Source organism: Sminthopsis crassicaudata, chromosome 3, assembly GCF_048593235.1.
Source record: "Sminthopsis crassicaudata isolate SCR6 chromosome 3, ASM4859323v1, whole genome shotgun sequence".
NCBI lineage: Eukaryota > Metazoa > Chordata > Mammalia > Dasyuromorphia > Dasyuridae > Sminthopsis > Sminthopsis crassicaudata.
The window spans coordinates 524,972,928-524,990,838 of record NC_133619.1 but is presented as its reverse complement, the minus strand read 5'-3'; the positions used below and the strand labels follow the sequence as shown (position 1 = coordinate 524,990,838).

The 17,911-nt window shown below is 34.7% G+C and overlaps 1 protein-coding gene across 2 annotated transcripts in view; it reads right to left on the bottom strand.

Annotated features, from left to right (window-relative positions):
• The window catches only part of ALG9 (ALG9 alpha-1,2-mannosyltransferase), a 128,096-nt gene that overhangs the window by 65,138 nt on the left and 45,047 nt on the right, over positions 1-17,911 (bottom strand). For both annotated transcript variants that reach the window (XM_074304281.1, XM_074304282.1), the window contains exons 9-12: positions 15,433-15,555; positions 12,443-12,597; positions 8,005-8,134; positions 7,221-7,368 (exon numbers count right to left, since the gene is read on the bottom strand). In XM_074304281.1, the coding sequence (XP_074160382.1) occupies positions 7,221-7,368; positions 8,005-8,134; positions 12,443-12,597; positions 15,433-15,555 (556 nt within the window). The remainder of the gene's footprint in view (positions 1-7,220; positions 7,369-8,004; positions 8,135-12,442; positions 12,598-15,432; positions 15,556-17,911) is intronic.

Sequence of the window (17,911 nt, the reverse complement as noted above, 5' to 3'; positions counted from 1 at the left end):
GAACCACCTCCCCAACAGCCATGAGGACAAGCGTAGAAGCCATGAGGAGCCACAATTTCAGATGGACATTTAAAGGGCCGGCCACCAGAATTGAACCATGGCCCCAAGGCCCAAGCATCCTATTTGGGGGAGGAGACACACCAGTCACGTCTTGTAGGAGCAGTTTTTTCCAGAGCAGATGACAGGGATAGGCCAAAATGTCTCATTTCCTCCTCCCCCATTGGAGCCAGAGAACATCAAAGCACATACATGAATTTTATGTTAAGCTGTCAAGGGGTAGAAGAGAGGTGCTAGAGGACTGAGGCTGGTTAAATACTGTTCTAATTTTCAAAAAAGGAAGGTAGATTTTCAAGATATAGGCTGGTGAATGTAACTTTGATTCCTCAAGAAAATCTAGACATGGTTTGTGAACAGTTAGGAAGAAAAGCAATGACTAATCAAAGTTAATGTGGGTTTATTAAGAAGCCATGTGAAATTAATTTTTTTAAAGTGTACTAGACTGATATATCAGAAAAATGCTATGAACATAATGTAAGTGATTTCAGAAAGATATTGGAAAAGCCTCTGGGAGGTAGGATTTTACTGAGGACTAGAACCAAAAGGGAATGATTAACAGATTGTTACAAACTTGGAGGGAAGTCTCTAGTAGAATAACCCAGAATTCTGCTACTGATGCAGTTTTATATAACATTTTTATTAATGATTTGGAAGAATGCTTAGAATGTATCAAATTTGAAGGGAACCTTCATGGAGAACCAAAAAGTTTAAATGAATTCGAATACTGGAGCAAATCTAATAACATTAAATTTTACATGAATGAATGTAAACTACATTTGAGTTAAAAAATTCACCTACATAAATAGGCATGGCTCAACATTCTTATCAAAAAAAGACCTGTGGGTTTTAATGTATTACAAAATCAATATAAGTCAACAATTTGACATAACAATCAATAATGCTAAGCAAATACTATACTGCAATAAGAGAATGGTATTCACCTATTTTTGTCCACCTGTATTTTTGATTTCCTTCACAGGCTAATTGTACACTATTTCAAAGTCTGATTCTTTTTGTACAGAAAAATAACTGTTTGGACATGTATACATATGTTATATTTAATTTATACTTTAACATATTGAACATGTATTGGTCAACCTGCCATCTGGGGGAGGCGGTAGGGGGAAAGAGGGGAAAAATTGGAACAAAAGGCTTGGCAATTGTCAGTGCTGTAAAATTACCCATGCATATGTGTTCTGTGGCCCCTTTTCCCTTTGCATTCTCTCACTTAGTGGCTTCATCAACTCCCATGGGTTTCATTATCACCTCTATGAAAATGATTCCCATATCTATAAAACTAGCCCCTGTCTTTCTACTAAGCTTTTATATAACTGTATATCCCATAGGTATCTCAAACTGAACATTTCCAATGCAGAATGCTTTCTTTCTATCCAAACTCACTTCTTTCCCCCAAACTTTCCCATTGCCATCAAGGGCACTACTACTCTTACAGTCATTCAGATTTGCAACCTCAGTGTCACCCTTGACTCCTCATATGTGACTCACCTCACATATCCAATTAGTTGCCAAGTCCCATCTATTCTACCTCCATAATATCTCTTAAATCTATTCTGTTCTTTCAACCCACATAGCAACCACACTAATTCAGACTCTCATTAACTCTCCCTTGGACTACTGTAATAGCCTCCTAATTGATCTCCCTGGTTCAAGTCTCTCAAAACCCCACTACATCCTTCAAAGAGCCACTAAAGTGATTTTCCTAAACCACAGATCTGACTATTTCACCCTCTCCACTCAATAGACTATCTATTATTTCAGAGCATTTAAAGTCTGGCTGTAACTCATCTTTTCAGCCTTAGTAGATGTTACTTTTTTTTAAATCTCTTTTTAAAAAAATTATTATTATTATAGCTTTTTGTGGCAAAACATGCATAAGTAATTTTTCAGCATTGACCCTTGCAAAAACTTCTGTTCCAACTCTTCCCCTACTTTCCTCCTCCCTCTTCCCTATATGACAGGCAGTCCCATACATGTTAAACATACATGTTAAAGTATATGTTAAATACAATATATGTATACATATTTATACAGTTATCTTGTTGCACAAGAAAAATTGGATTTAGAAGGTAAAAATAACTTGGGAAGAAAAATAAAAATGCAAGCAAACAACAACAGAAAGAGTGCAAATGCTATGTTGTGGTCCACACTCATTTCCTAGTATTCTTTAGCTGGGTGATTTAGATAGCCACTGGCATTATAGATATTACTTTCTTTCATATACTCTATGGTCCAATAAAATTGTTCTTTTTACTGTTCCTCATAATGACACTCAATTTCCTGTATTCACGGCCTTTTTTCACTGGCTTTTCCTCATACCCAGACTTCTTTGTTCACCTCTACTTTTCTGAATCTCTGATACCTTGTAAGACTCAGCTAAGGTAACTTCTATAGGAAGCCTTTCCTGAGTCTCCCAGCTACTATGCCAACTGCACCCTCATCACTTTGGATCCATTTTATAAGTATATGGATAAGATATAAGTTTTCATTAGAAAATAAGTCCCTGGAAGACAGGCCCTCATTTACATTTATTTTAGAATCTCTAGTAGCTTTCAAAGTACCTAGCATATAGCAGATGCTTAGTAGATACTTGTTGAGTGATTATTTCATTGTCATATGGAAAAGAGATTAGACTTGTTGCTTCAAAGGACAAAATTATAAAGGCAATGTGTGAAAGCCTAAGAGAGGCAGATGTTAATATTTCCTTATAGTTAGCATAGTCTATAAGTAGAACAGACTGCTTTAGGAGATCATGGGTCATAATGGAATTACAGAAAACAGAATTGGAAAAAACCTTAGAGATCTTTAAGTCTAATTCTAAGTCTAATTTTAAGGATGAGGAAGCTGAGGCACAGAGAAATTAAGGGATCCACACAGCTAGTAAGCTAGCTAAGGTAGAAGTTCTTGATGATTTAAATCTGCTGTTTATCATTTCAACACTAGAGGTCTTCAAGTGCAAGATGGACAAGCAAAGAGGACTGTTTAGTTAAGAACTGGACTAGATGACCACTAAGGTCTTTGGCATCCATGATTGGTGATTTTATTTAGCTGAGAGAAGAGCTGTCTTCAAATGTTTGAAAGTCTGTCATGAAGAAAAAGCATTAATTAGACGTGTTTTTATTTGGCTCTGTAGGGCAGGATCTCATGACTGGCTGAAAGCTAAAGGAAGGAAGGTTTTGGCTTATATAGAGAAAAACTGCTAACAATTAGAGCTGTTAAAAAAAAATCGGAATGAGTTGCTCTGGGAGGTAATAATTTCCATATTTCTGTAAGGGAGGAAGGATGACCAAGGAATGGGTCCTTTTGCCCAAAGTACTACAGAAAGGATTCATGCATCAGAGAGGGATTGGACAAGATGAACTATTAAATCCCTAATAAAACTCCAAGATTTTTATCTTAAAAAGTTAGTATCACTGCAGAAAGAGAAATCACAAGTCAACTTGAAGCCACTTACTTTAAGATATCAAGATCATTTTCTTAACATATTCCACTGAATCTCATGAATAAAATTTGCAAATTAATCATCATATACTTAATTCCATGTACCTAAGATCAGTGAAAAAAATTTAGTCTTAGAAATTCTGAATAATCCACATTAGCAGCAGGAGTTCCTAAAAATGCACTCATTTCTTATCATAAACTAGGACAAAGAACACAGGTCAACAACAAAGCAAATTCGCTAAATGACTAGAAGACTAAAAAATTCTGTAGGCATTTACTTATGTGTAGGCACTTACTATGTGCCAGGCACTGTGCTCAAATACTGGCCATGCAAAAAAAGCCAAAAAAAACCCAAAATCCAACCTAGGCCTTCCTCATTCAAAGGGCTCCCATTCTAAAGGAAGGGTAAACATGCAGACTACTCCATTAAAGATAAGTCCAGTGCTTTGCTTCTAACTGCTCCTCAAAAGGACTTTTAATTAATAAAATGTTTCAAAATATAAAAGTTAAAAAGTTTACCAAAAAAAATTTTAACTGAATGATTAACAGCTCTCATTTATATAGCATTTTATTAAAATGTTTCCCTTACAAGAACTCATTGAGATAAGTAGCATCCATAAATATTCTAATTCTATTATTTCTTTTCTTTAATACATAAGAAAAATGAAGCTCAGAAATTAGTGTGACCATGGACAGAACAAATAAGTGCCAGAGCTGGGATTTGAACTCAGGTTTCCGGATTCTTTAAATTCTGAAGTCTTTCTACTATGCCACATCTACTGAATCTAATCAAAAATAGGATATCAGCTGGTAAAAGTGCTGAAAATAGTACTCAAAAAAAAAAAAAAAAAAAAAAGTTAGATGACTCAGACTTCCTTCATTCACATTTCTTTTTTTGCCCTAATATGACTTGGTAACATTAGCAGTTTTAGCAAAAAAGAATAATTACTTTCTAATCACACACAATAAAAACAGAAGAATGGAGTGTTAATAAGACCCACGTCACAATTTCCAGAAGTATACAAATCACTTCACATTAGTCAAAGAGGTAAAACTGCTAAGACCTGACGTTACTAGGTCCTTTATAGGATTTATTATGTTTGACCTAAGTACAGAAATAAAAACCATATAAAGATTATCCATATAAAGTTTGCTATCAAGAAGGTTCTATGCAGGCCTAATCTGTTTCCCCAAGGTCCTAACCTTGGATTTCTAACCAAAAGTCTGATTGAATAGAGCCAGAACAACTAGCTCCCACAGCTTAAAGTCAGCAAAAGCTTGAAATTTATACCAGACTGAATAATGGTTAATCTGGGAAGATGAAGGGTCAGTTCAAGAACCCAAGGGACTCAGGATAAGACCAAGCAGCTCTGATCACTCCACTCAAAACAATAGCAGGGGGTGAAGCCTGGACCTAGCACAAAGACCCGATTCAGGTAAATCAAACAACATCCTGAGCAGTAGATATATATATATATATATATATATATATATATATATATATATATATATATATATATATATATATATATATATATATATATATATATATGTATATATATCCCTAAAAATCAAGCCAAGAAAGTGAAAATAATTCCCTAATAATTATAAACAGGGACTTAAAATGAAAAATAAATATTCCATAAGAACTACATAAATGTCTAGAAGAAATGAAGAGATTAAAAAATAAAAGTTCTAGGGGAAAGATCTGGACAGAAAATAACTAATTTAGAAAAGAGCAAATCTTACCTAAGTAACAAACTGCCTGAAAACCAGAAAATTCCAAATAGAAAGCAATGACTCAGTGAGAAAGTAAGAAATATTGAATCAAAAGTTTGAAAAAAATTGAAATTATAAAAAATATGAAATGATAAACAAGACATAGAAAAAATCTCAAGAAGTGATAATTTAAGAGTATCTTGTTTCCTTGAAAACAAAGCCTGGACATTATACTACAAGAAATGGGGTAAAAATTATCCTGAGCTACTATAGCCAAATGTCAAAATGAAAATAAATCTAACAATCACTGTTTAAAGTACAACTCAAAAGGAAAACTTCCCAGAATGTCATAGTCAAAATCCAGAACTCCCACTTCAGAGAAAAAATAATGCAAGCAACTAGTAACTTTGAAAAACAAGTACAATAATCTACTAAAACCAAGGAAAGTAAATTTATTTGAGCTATTTGGAGGAGACATATTATAAAATGCTAACATTTAGTAGGGAGGGAAGAAATATGTCCCTTGAGAACCTTAATGCCTTCAAAGGTAAGTGTGAGGCAGTTAAATAAGAAAAACAGAGGTGCTGGGGACTGGTTCTGTGCTGAGGGTAAATGGAATAACATATTATGGTAAGAAAGAAGGAAGAAGTGGAACTTACTATTTCTCATAACTGGGATGTATGAGAATAGGTAACATGGAGGAAATGGTAGGAGTAGTATCAGATGAACCAAATGAGTATCAAATATACCTCATTCTCATTTGAAGCAAAAGAGAGAAAGATAGAGGGAGGCTAAGACGAGCATCTAAGGGCATGTCCACCAACTGGCAAATGGCTGAACAAACTGTGGGATATGAATGTAATGGAATATAATTGCACAATAAGAAATTATGAAAGAAATAATTTCATGGAATTTGAGGACTATAAACTGATACAGAGTGAAGTGAGCAGAAATAGAAGGACAATTTGTGCAAGGACAACAACACTGTAAAGAAAAACAGCTTTCCAAGGCTTAAAATGACTCAGTGAGAAAGTAAGAAATATTGAATCAAAAGTTTGAAAAAAACTGAAATTATAAAAAATATGAAATGATAAACAAGACATAGAAATAATCTCAAGAAGTGATAATTTAAGAGTATCTTGCTTCCTTGAAAACAAAGCCTGGACATTATACTACAAGAAATGAGGTAAAAATTATCCTGAGCTACTATAGCCAAATGTCAAATTCTGATCAATGCAATGACTAACCAAGTCTCCAGGGAAACTAAAATGATGAAATATGTTGGAGCCCTCCTGACAAAGAAAATGGACACAAGGTGCAAAAAAAGACATAAATTTTTTAAATGATCACTTTGTAGATTTGGTTTGCTTGCTTATCCTTATGTGTTATGTTTTTTTTTTTTTTTGTCTCCATTTTTATTTGGGGGCAGGAGAAGTAGAAATAATGATTGCCCTCCTGCCAAGAAGGATAACTGAAACATTATTTTAATGCACAGAAGAAAACAAAGTTCAGAAAGAAAATAAAAGCAATACTATTTTAAAAGTATGGGAATTTTAAAATATTATTAAATTAAATATTATTTTAAAGCAACATAAAATTGTATTTCTTCAGAGAATATTCTCTTTGTATAGAAATGTTCTTATTTTGTTTTGTTTTTAAGTTCAGAGTAAGAAATTATATTTAAATTAAAAAAAAAAAAAAAGATCCTAATGCCATGTGACAAGACAAAGCAGGGCACATAACTAGAACAAGTAGAAGCACTTAGCTCCAGAAAAACCCAGTGGACCAATAGTGAAGATACAATAATTCACTTTTTGCTGAAAGGTCTGCAGGTATATATTAAAGACTTGACAGCTGGTGTTAGCCTTTGGCTATAGTTTCAAAAAGGAAAAAAAAAAAGAAACTAAGGAGACAGACTAATAGGACTGTTATTTCTACTCCCAAATTTAAGAAGTAGGTCATAGGGAAAGGAGGTTGCAACGTACTTCTCAGGTAGAAGAAAGCTGCTGGGATATCGGTACCACTCTTTGCCCACACAGACATTCACTGGTCTCCCTTCTGGGACTGTGTGGATAGCAGGATCAGTAGCAATTCTGTGGAATTCAGGATACAAATCAAGGGGTCCATGATATCCTGAAATAATTATCAAAAAGAAAATATTGCAAAACTGAAATGAATTTTAAATTTTTACTGAAATTTCTCAAGGGAAAAAAAAAGATTTTGAAGGTTCATTGTAGGCAAACTTGTTTAGCCAATGTCTCTTCCATGAGTCATATGTTAACCTAGTATATACCAATTAAATTCATTTTGCTAAAAATTCTTTGCTCTCTTGCCTTTCTCTAAACCCTTTTTTAGTTTAGTTGTTCTTGTCCCATTTTAATGTCTTGTATTAAAATTATAATTCCTTCTATAATTTAGAACTGAGCCTTATATTAGCATCTTCTATTTTGGAGCTTTTTAAATTTAATACCATTCCCTTAAAAAAAAAAAAAAGAAAAAGAAAAAAGGAGATGTGTATAGATAAATGATTTATAACTAATCATAACACTAAAAAGAATTCACAATCCTCTCTCCTATTAATATTAAGCCAAATTACTCCCAAAGGGCAAAAAACCTAGCCATAAAAGTAATAGCTTAGCAGAGCTCCTTGCCCAGGAAAGAAAATTCCTCTTAGTATAAGCAGCAGCATAACAAATTATCATTAGTCAACTAAAGTTTCAGATGAACTATCTCAAGGATCCAATATAAGTTCTTCTCCAGAACACTCACCTCTGAATAGTGCCACAGATCGAGACAGGGATAATAGCCCAAAGAGGAAGACAGTCCCTAAAGCCAACCAATTGGAAGAAACTGTATAATGTTCTAAGCGGTAGCGTTGAAACACAAAGTGATAACATTTCTAGGGAAAAAAAATATATTTAAAAAATTTTGATATTTTATTTTTCCCAGGCTTATATGTAAAGACAATTTTTAATATTCTTTCCCCCTCCCCCTGAGGCTGGGGTTAAGTGACTTGCCCAGGGTCACACAGCTAGGAAATGTTAAGTGTCTGAGACCAAATTTGAACTCGAGTCCTCCTGAATTCAAGGCTGGTGCTCTATCCGCTGCGCCACCTAGCTGCCCCCATATTATATTTAATCTTATTTACTTAATGTTCTCCCAGTTACATTTTAAATTTTAATTAATTTTTTTACATTTTTTAAAAACTTTTGAAATCCAAATTTTCTCCCTTATCCCCACTACCCACCCCAGTTAAGAAATCACATGTGAAGTTATAATATTCTTTTTTTTTTAATTTGAATTCCAACTTTTTTCTCTCTCTCTCTCATTTCCTCCCATCCTGAGACAGTAAGCAATTTGATACAGGTTATACATTGTCAAACATGAAAAACATATCATCATATAGTCATTTAGTGGGGGAAAAAAAAAAAACACAGACTCAGAGAAGAAAAAGAGCCCACAAAAAAAAATAAAACACAGAAAGTGAAAAATTATGTTTCAATATGCATTTTGAATCTACTAGTTCTTTCTCTGGAGGTGAATAGCATTTTTCATCATGAGTCCTTTGGAGATGTCTTGGATCACTGTATTGCTAAGAATAGCTAAGTCATTCATAGTGGATTATCATGCAGTATTGCTGTTTCTGTAGACAATTTTCTGGTTCTGTTCACTTAACTTTGCATTTAGTTCATACAAGTCCAACTTTTTCTGAAATTTGCTTGCTTATCATTTCTTACAGCACAGTAATATTTCATTACAATCATATACTTGTTTTGCCATTCCCCAATTTATAGGCATTCCCTCAATCTCAATTTTTTTTCCCCACTACAAAAAGAGCTACTATAAATGTTTTTGTATAAATAGGTCATTGTCCCTGTCCCCTTTTCAAAATCTCTTTGGAATACAAACCTAGTAGTGATATTACTGTGTCCTTTGGGCACAGTTCCAAATTGTTTTCCAGAATGGTTGGATCAGTTCCTAATTCACCAACAATGCATTAGTACTCCTAATTTTCCCACATCCCCTCTAATATTTATTATTTTCCTTCACCCAATCTGAAAGGTATGAGGTGGTACCTCAAAGTTGTTTTAATTTACATTTCTCTAATCAATAGTGATTTAAAGCATTTTTTCATATGACCATAGATGGCTTTAATTTCTTCATCTGAAACTGCCTGCTCATATTCTTTGACCATTTAGCAATTGAGGAATGACTTAATCGTCTTTTTTTTTTAATTAAAGCTTTTTATTTTCAAAACATATGAATGGATAATTCTTCAAGATTAGCCCTTGCAAAACCTTGTATTCCAATTTCCCCCTCTTCCTCCAACTCCCTCCCCTAGATGGCAAGTAATCCAATATATGTTAAACATGGTATATGTTAAATCCAATATAGGCATATATATTAACACAATTATCATGCTGCATAAGAAACATCAAATCTAAAGGGAAAAAATGAGAAAGAAAATACAATTTCAATCAAACAACAGCAAAAAGAGTGAAAATGTTATGTTGTGATCCTCATTCAATCCCCACAGTCCTCTCTCTAGGTGCTGATGGCTCTCTTAATTACAAGATCACTAGAACTGGCCTGAATCATTTCAATGTTGAGAAGAGCCATGTCTATCAGAATTGATCATCATATAATCTTGTTGCCATGTATAATAAGCTTCTGGTTCTGCTCATTTCACTCAGCATCAGTTCAGGTAAGTCTCTCCAGGCTTTTCTGAAATCATCCTTCTGGTCATTTCTTACCTAACAATAATATTCCATAACATTCATATACCATAACTTATTCAGCCATTCTCCAATTGATGGGTATCCAATCAATTTCCAATTTCTAGCCACTACAAAAAGGGCTGCCACAAACATTTTTGCATATGTGGGTATGTGGGTCCCTTTCTTTCCTTTAATATCTCTTTGGGATATAAGCCCAGTAGAAACACTGGGATATCAAAGGATATGCACAGTTTAATAACCCTTTGGGCATAGTTCCCAATTGCTCTCCAGAATGGTTGGATGTGTTCACAATTCCACCAACAATGTATCAGTGTCCCAGTTTTCTCACATCCCCTCCAATATTCATCATTATCTTTTCTTATCATTTTAGCCAATCTGAAAGGTGTTTAGTGGTATCTCAGAGTTGTCTTAATTTACATTTCTCTGATCAATAGTGAAATAGAGCACCTTTTTCATATGACTAGAAATGGTTTTAATTTCGTCATCTGAAAATTGACTTGTAATCTTATAAATGTGAATCAGTTCTTATTTTGTTCTTATCTTGGTATACAATGTATTATGTTGGTCTTTAATTAATTTCTGCCACACTGTTTTCCAGCTTTCCCCAACAATTTTTGTCAAATAGTTCTTGTCCCAAAAGCTGGGATTTTGGGGTTTATCAAACACTAGATTACTATGGTTGAATTTACTACTGAGTCTTGTATACCTAATGTACTTCATTGATCCACCACTCTATTTCTTAGCTAGTACCAAATAGTTCTGATTAATTATTGCTTTATATTATAGTTTCAGATCTGGTACAGGTAGGCCAACTTCTTTATTTTCATTAATTCCTTTGATATTTTTGACCTTTTGTTCTTCCAGAAAAACTTTGTTATTAAGTTTTCCAGCTCTATAAAATATTTTTTGGTAGTTTGATTGGTATGTCACTAAGTAAGCAAATTAACTCAGGTAAAATTCTCACTTTTACTGAAAAAAGATATTATTGATACAGAAATAATATGTACCTATGATATATGTCATAAAAACTCATCTACTACCTCAGGAGGAAGTATAAAAAGAGGCCTGATGTTATCAGATCCAAGGACATATGGCCTTTTAAGAAATGAAGCAAGAGGGACAGCTAGATGGTGCAGTAGATAGAGTGCTGGTCCTGAAATCAGGAGGATCTGAGTTCAAATGCGGCCCAGAGTCACACAGCTAGGAAGTTTTCATTAAGTGTCTGAAGCTGAATAGTTATGATATATGAATGTAATGGGATATTATTGTTCTATAAGAAATGATGAGCCGTCTGGTTTCAGAAAAGTCTGGAAAGACTTACATGAACTGATGCTAAGTGAAGTGAGCAGAATCATTGTACACAGAAACAAGATTATGTGATGATCAATTATGATAGCCTTAGCTCTCCTCAGCAATGGAGTGATCCAAGACTTAGGATGGAAAATGGCAACCCATACAGAGAGAGAACTATGGAGAGTGAATCAATAAAGTCTTCAATGGCTAGTTATTTAATTGAATCACAAAATATAGGCTAAAATTCTATTCTAATATAATAGGAGAGATATTCGGTTAATTCTGCTAACCCATCATTTAATTAGGATCTAATTCTCTTACAGTGACTTGGAAAATGTCTCTAAAGTAAACTGAGTCTATGTTCTGAAATAAAAGGATAGTTATTTATTTGTGGAAAAAACTCATCAGCAAATAAGATAACAAATATCTAACCGAACACATATATACAATTACCTACATAGTAAATTATACCATATAGGCAAAATTATCTTAGCAGTATAAATTCTGCAATCTGTTGTTAAATTTCCATGATGACCCAGCAGTGCCATCACTGGGTCTGTATCCCAAGGAAATCATAAAGGAGGGAAAAGGACTCACATGTGCAAAAAATGTTTGTAATAGCTCTTTTTGTGGTAGCAAAGAAATGGAAAAGGAGTAGATGCCCATCAATTGGGGAATGGCTGGACAAGTTGTGGTATATGAAGATAATGGAATATTACTATTCTATAAAAAATGATGAATAAGCTGATTTTAGAAAGGCCTAGAAAGATTTACACGAATTGATGCTAAGTGAAACAAGCAAAACCAGGAATATATTGTACACAATAACAGCAAGAATGTATGATGGTTAACTATGAAAGACTTGGTTCTTCTCAGTGGTTCAGTGATCCAAAGCAATCCCAATAGACTTTGGACAGAAAATACCATCTACAACCAGAAAAAAAAAAAAAAAAAAAACTAAGGATACTGATTGTAAATCAACACATGCTGTGTTCATTTTTTTTAATCTGATTCCTTTTTTATCTCTTCCATGGTTTTTCCCTTTGCTCTCATTTTTTTTCTCCCAACATGATTCATAAAGCAATATGTATTAAAAATAAATAAAATTTCTATGATAAATTATGAAGAAACTCAAAACAGAAACTCTTTAGGATTTCTGTTTTCCTGAAACTCACCTGAAGTGCCGAAAGAGCCACAGCACCACAAAGACATATAAGAGGATATATGGGGAACAGAAATCTCTCCTCCTTGTGAGGCTGAGCAAAGAAGATGGCAATCCAGATGTACATTGGAGACAAGGTAAGCCAGTAAGGACGGCCTAAGTTCTGAACTATAAGAAAGAAAAAGAGGCAGTTGTCCATCTCATTGCAGTAGTAAAATTACAACTTAGGACCTTCGTGTCCCCCAACTTTGGATTTGGAATAGCCTGGCCCTGCCCTAGCCACCTTGTATTCACTCACAAAATGGCCCAATTCATTCATATTTCCCTTAACCATGAAAGGAAATGTCAGCTAATAAGGGGATACTTTTCTGCTGCTTTCTAAAGAGACTGGAAGGAAGGGAAAAATTAGAACAAAAGGTTTGGCAACTGTCAATGCTGTAAAATTACCCATGCATATATCTGGTAAATAAAAACAATAAAAAAAAAAAAAAGAAAGAAAGAAAGAAAGAAAGATGTCCGTAGGCCCCTAAGATTATCTGCCATCAGCTAAAAATTTTCTAAGTTATTATATGAAGTAGAATATTTTATGTTGTAGGTAACACTTTTCCTTTAGTCTTCTTTATTATACCCAAGTAACTATAAAGAGTCACGAACCAAATAGAAGGAAATGGTGGCAGAATCAGCATTCTCAAACCTATTAAACCAAAAATTATCAAACTTATTCCCCCCCCCCCCCAACAAATAGCTATTGACAAGTAACTGGCTGCAAAGCAAGAACAAAAACAATCCTGATAAAGCTTTTCCTTCCCTCCTACACTATCTTTCAACTCCAAATTCCTAACCAATACCAAAATTTTAAAAAGAAAGCATGTGCAAGTACTAAAGGGATTTAATGATCACTAAGGCTCAAACCCCTGCTGGAAAGTTCCTGTGGTTAGGTACATGAGCACTGAGCGATAAGCTTGCAACCCCACAGTGAGAGCATCTCCTCCTGTGCTTGTATTAGTCATAATGAGCAGTACAGAAGGAATAAACACAGTGCCCTCTGCAGTCCATTAGATTCATGTACCGTAAACTGCATTGTTATTTATCTCACAGAATGCAGTCTGTAATCAGAGGCCATATCTGAGTAATACATAATTAAAGTTTTTTGGATTTAAATACCTTTAACTAATAAAAAATTAAAATAAAATAAATACTTTTAACAAAGACTATAGGTTACTCCATTTGAGGACAGGGCAGAGACTGTCATATCTTACTTTGTCCCAGAGCCTGGCACATAGTGAGAGATTAATAAATTCTTTTTGACCATCTATTCAAGGATAAAAATTCTCAAGCTACAGCAGCAGCTATTTTAAACTTTGTCCACAATTATTGCAAAATGTTAGTCTATATTTGCCAAGATTTAATTATTAAATTGAGATTTTCTCAATTGTTATAACATGTCCCAGAATAAATGAATCTAACCTCAGCAGGTAAAAATTCTGCAGTACCAGGAGATCATTATACACTTCAACAACAATACTATACAAGGAGAATATATTCTAATGGAAGTGGAAATCTTCAACATGAAAGAAAGATCCAACTCACTTCCAGCTGATCAATGATGGACAGAAACAACTACACCCAGAGATGGAACACTGGGAAGTGAATGTAAATTGTTAGCACTACTGTCTATCTACCCAGGTTACTTATACCTTCGGAATCCAATACTTAACGTGCAACAAGAAAATTGGATTTACACACATATATTATATCTAGGTTATCCTGTAACACATGTAAAATGTATGGGATTACCTGTCATCTAGGGGAAGAAGTAGAGGGAGGGAGGGGAAAATCTGGAAAAATGAATACAAGGGATGATGTTATAAAAAAATTACTCATGCATATATACTGTCAAAAAATGTATAATTATAAAATTAATAAAATAAAATAAAATATCTTTCAGAAAAAAAAAGAAGTAATTTACAATACAAAAAATAAGCACAAAGGAAACAAAAGCTGACTAAGGAAAAAACTCATAATCCTTGCAAATCAAGAAAACAAATCCACAGTTAATTGTCTTTCCAACTTGAGAGTTCTGCTTAAGTCTGGCCCACCTGTAAAGAAAGCTAGAAGCACTTAATTAATTGATAATCTGAGTTAGGACAGTGCTATAAAAACAGATGCTGCTAGGTGGCGCAGTGGATAGAGTACCAGCCTTGAATTCAGAAGGACCAGAGTTCAAATCTAGTCTCAGACACTTAACACTTCCTAGCTGTGTGACCCTGGGCAAGTCACTTAACCCCAGCCTCAAGGGAAAAAACAAACAAACAAACAAAAAACAGATGCTGAGAAACAGAAATAAATGACTAGGTAAACTTCTTCAATAATTAATTGGATTAATAGTAATCCAGAGGATAGCATTAGACTCCTCCTAATTTAGCCACCCAGCTATGAAGAAAACTGAATAATTTTTTTTTTTAATTCAGCAGAGGCTATTTTCATCAACATTTTTGCCTCCAAAATAGCTCATTAAATGTACTTCACCTTTTGAACAACATTGTCTTCATAGGACAAAGGACTCTAAATTTTGTGTTCCCCTGAGATCTTGCAAATGCCTTTTCCTGTCTAGCTGGTTAGCATGTTAGTTAGGCTTCCTTAACTGTGAACATGTAAGACTCTTCTTGTAATCACTGAGGACTGACTGTGGCAATTAATGGGTTAACCTGACATTGTGGGTTTCTGCAGATTTTTACTGATGTGGTTTCATTTGCAATAAATTAAGAAAACCTTCAGATAAGTCATACATACCTACTTTAGCCTTGCAAACACAGACTGCAAAACAGACCAGCCTCCCATTCTCCTAAGAACACAATGAATAAAAGAAGGGAATTCTATTTTTTCCTGCACAATAAATATCATCACCCTGAGTAGCTCTTTATAAGACTGGCTAATGATTTCTAAGGCACAAGTCTTCCTGCCACCAGGCAGTCTGAAATCTTTCATACCTCTACAACTTACCATGAAATCTCTGCAATAAGGTTTCCATGAGGGAAGTCAGTGGTAAGACCAGAAGAGCCAATACAAAGGCCACATTGAAATTCAGAAACCCATTAATTAAATAGAAATACCAGTGTTCTGTGCCTGAAAAAAAGAGAGATAAGAGCCTTGTTAGGGTGAGCTCCACAAACAGTAATACAGAGGTTTAACACATCATGCTGCTCACTAAAGCTCAATCATCTACTAACTCAAGTAACTGGCAATTTACAAAATATAGGGAGAATAAAAGAAGAACATGAAAAAAAGAATGGAAACTGTGCTTGTTGCATATAAATGATATCTAAACCTCAACAGACAAAGGGTGGCAGTCGTGATCAACTGGTGAAGAATCCAAGAATTTAAAAAGCAGACTATAGTCATTCCCATAGATCCTTACATGATGAAAGCCCTGGGGTTCTTTAGCAAGTAATTTCAAATTGGGAAGCACAGGGACATACACATCCATGATAAAACCATAACAATCAGGCTATCATAAATTGCTCAACTTCTCAAAACATTTTGCAACAATCAATAAGTATTTATTAAGCAGTTACTACATGCTAAGGCAGTGGAAACAGAAAGATACAAAAATTAAATAATCCTGCCTTCAAGGAGCTCACATTCTGAGGGGAGACCAACAGGTATATGTAAGTCATATATGCAGAATGAAAAGAAAATAAATATAAAATAGTTAGATATGAGATAGTGAAGGAAGGAACCAGCACCTTGCAGGTATCAGGAAAGATTTTCTAGAGCAAGTGACTCGGGCAGTATCTAGAAAGAAATAATGCATTCCTTTAAAATGAAAATTAGAGAGGAAGAGGAGAAAGTGGAGGAGGAGGTGGTAGTGGGGAGAATGCCTACAGGTCATTGCAGACAGCCAATCTTCCCAAAGAGCTACTTTCACCTTCTGGATCTGGTTTCATCCTGTCATACTTATAGCCAACTCTCAGGTGCTTCACTCTTGATTTTCCTATCGTGCAGAAGGTAAAGGTCTTATGGGCCACTTATCTGATAAACAACACCCCCCCCCAAAAAAAAAAAAAAGTTCTTCCTGCTTAGGACCATCTTCAGTGTTAAGTTTCACTCAACTACCTTGAATATCAAGAATGAAGCAAAATGAGGAAAACATAAATCTCACTCTCATTAGTTTTGATTCCTCAACTTGAGATGCTTAAGCCAAAAATGATTAAGAGTGGCAGCTCCCTCTGCACATTTAGCAATTTTCCCTCTGCTTCTCCCCTCTCTGTGATTATTTCAATCAGCCAGTAAATGACATACACGGGTCTTAATCATTGGGCTGTTGTGACACCCACCACGCACCACAGCAATTTCCTGCAATCAGCACCGCTTAAAAGGGTAATCAGGAGGCTGAGGAGCAGTCAGGAAAACCTGACATCTTTGCAGCTTGCACAGCAAAATAAGACTGGAAACTAAACTCAAAATGTCAGAAATGTTTGAAAAAGAAGGGAAAAGAGAGAGAAGGACCCCAGCTCAAACAAATGAACAAGGTCTCTAAGGCCTCCTGTGGAAGCCTGAATTCACTGAGAACAATGACATCTTATGTTCCTTAAGTATGACCTTTTTTTCAGAAACTTTCAAATAGAAACCCACTCCATTAGGTTTGAGGTAACATTTTGTTAATTCATTTCTCTAAAAAGGGAGGTACCAGCTCCTTGCCTGGCCCACCTGACTTTTATCTTCAATTCACAGGGACATTTTTCTTCTTAAAGAATTCTGGAGGGCAGCTAGGTAGTGCAGTGGATAGAGCACCAGCCTTGAATTCAGGAGGAACCTAGTTCAAATCTGGTCTTAGACACTTAACACTTCCTAGCTGTGTGACCCTGGGCAAGTCACTTAACCCCAGCCTCAAAAAAAAAAAAAAAAAAAAAAAAAAAAAAAGAATTCTGGAATTGGGACTTTGAAGAAAAATCATTATTAAACACTTACTACATGATAAGGAAGAAACAAAAATTAAATAATCCTGCCTTCAAGGAGCTCACATTCTGAGGGGAGACTAACAGGTATATGTAAGTCATATATGCAGAATGAAGAGAAAATAAATATAAAATAGTTAGATATGAGATGGAAGAACAAATGGAAAGGGTCACTCTTGGGATATTATCTATCATGATCTGTAAGCCTTGATGAACTCACTTAGTCATTATCATTTCATAGCATTCAATTTGAATTGTTTCTAATGCTATGGAATTATATTGATCAAGCCTGGCTCTAAAGAAGAATTATAAAAATGCACCTCCCATCTGTCTTTGCAGAAGTGAGATGTGGGATTATGTGTAAGGAATACTGTTAGACATAGTTGATAAATTCATTGATTTTCCTGACCTGCTTTCCACACTCCTCTTTTTAATTTTTTATTATAAAGGACAGCTGTCTGGAAGGAGTGGGGAGAAGAGATACATTAGGAAATGTACATCATGTAAAAACAAAAGATATAGTT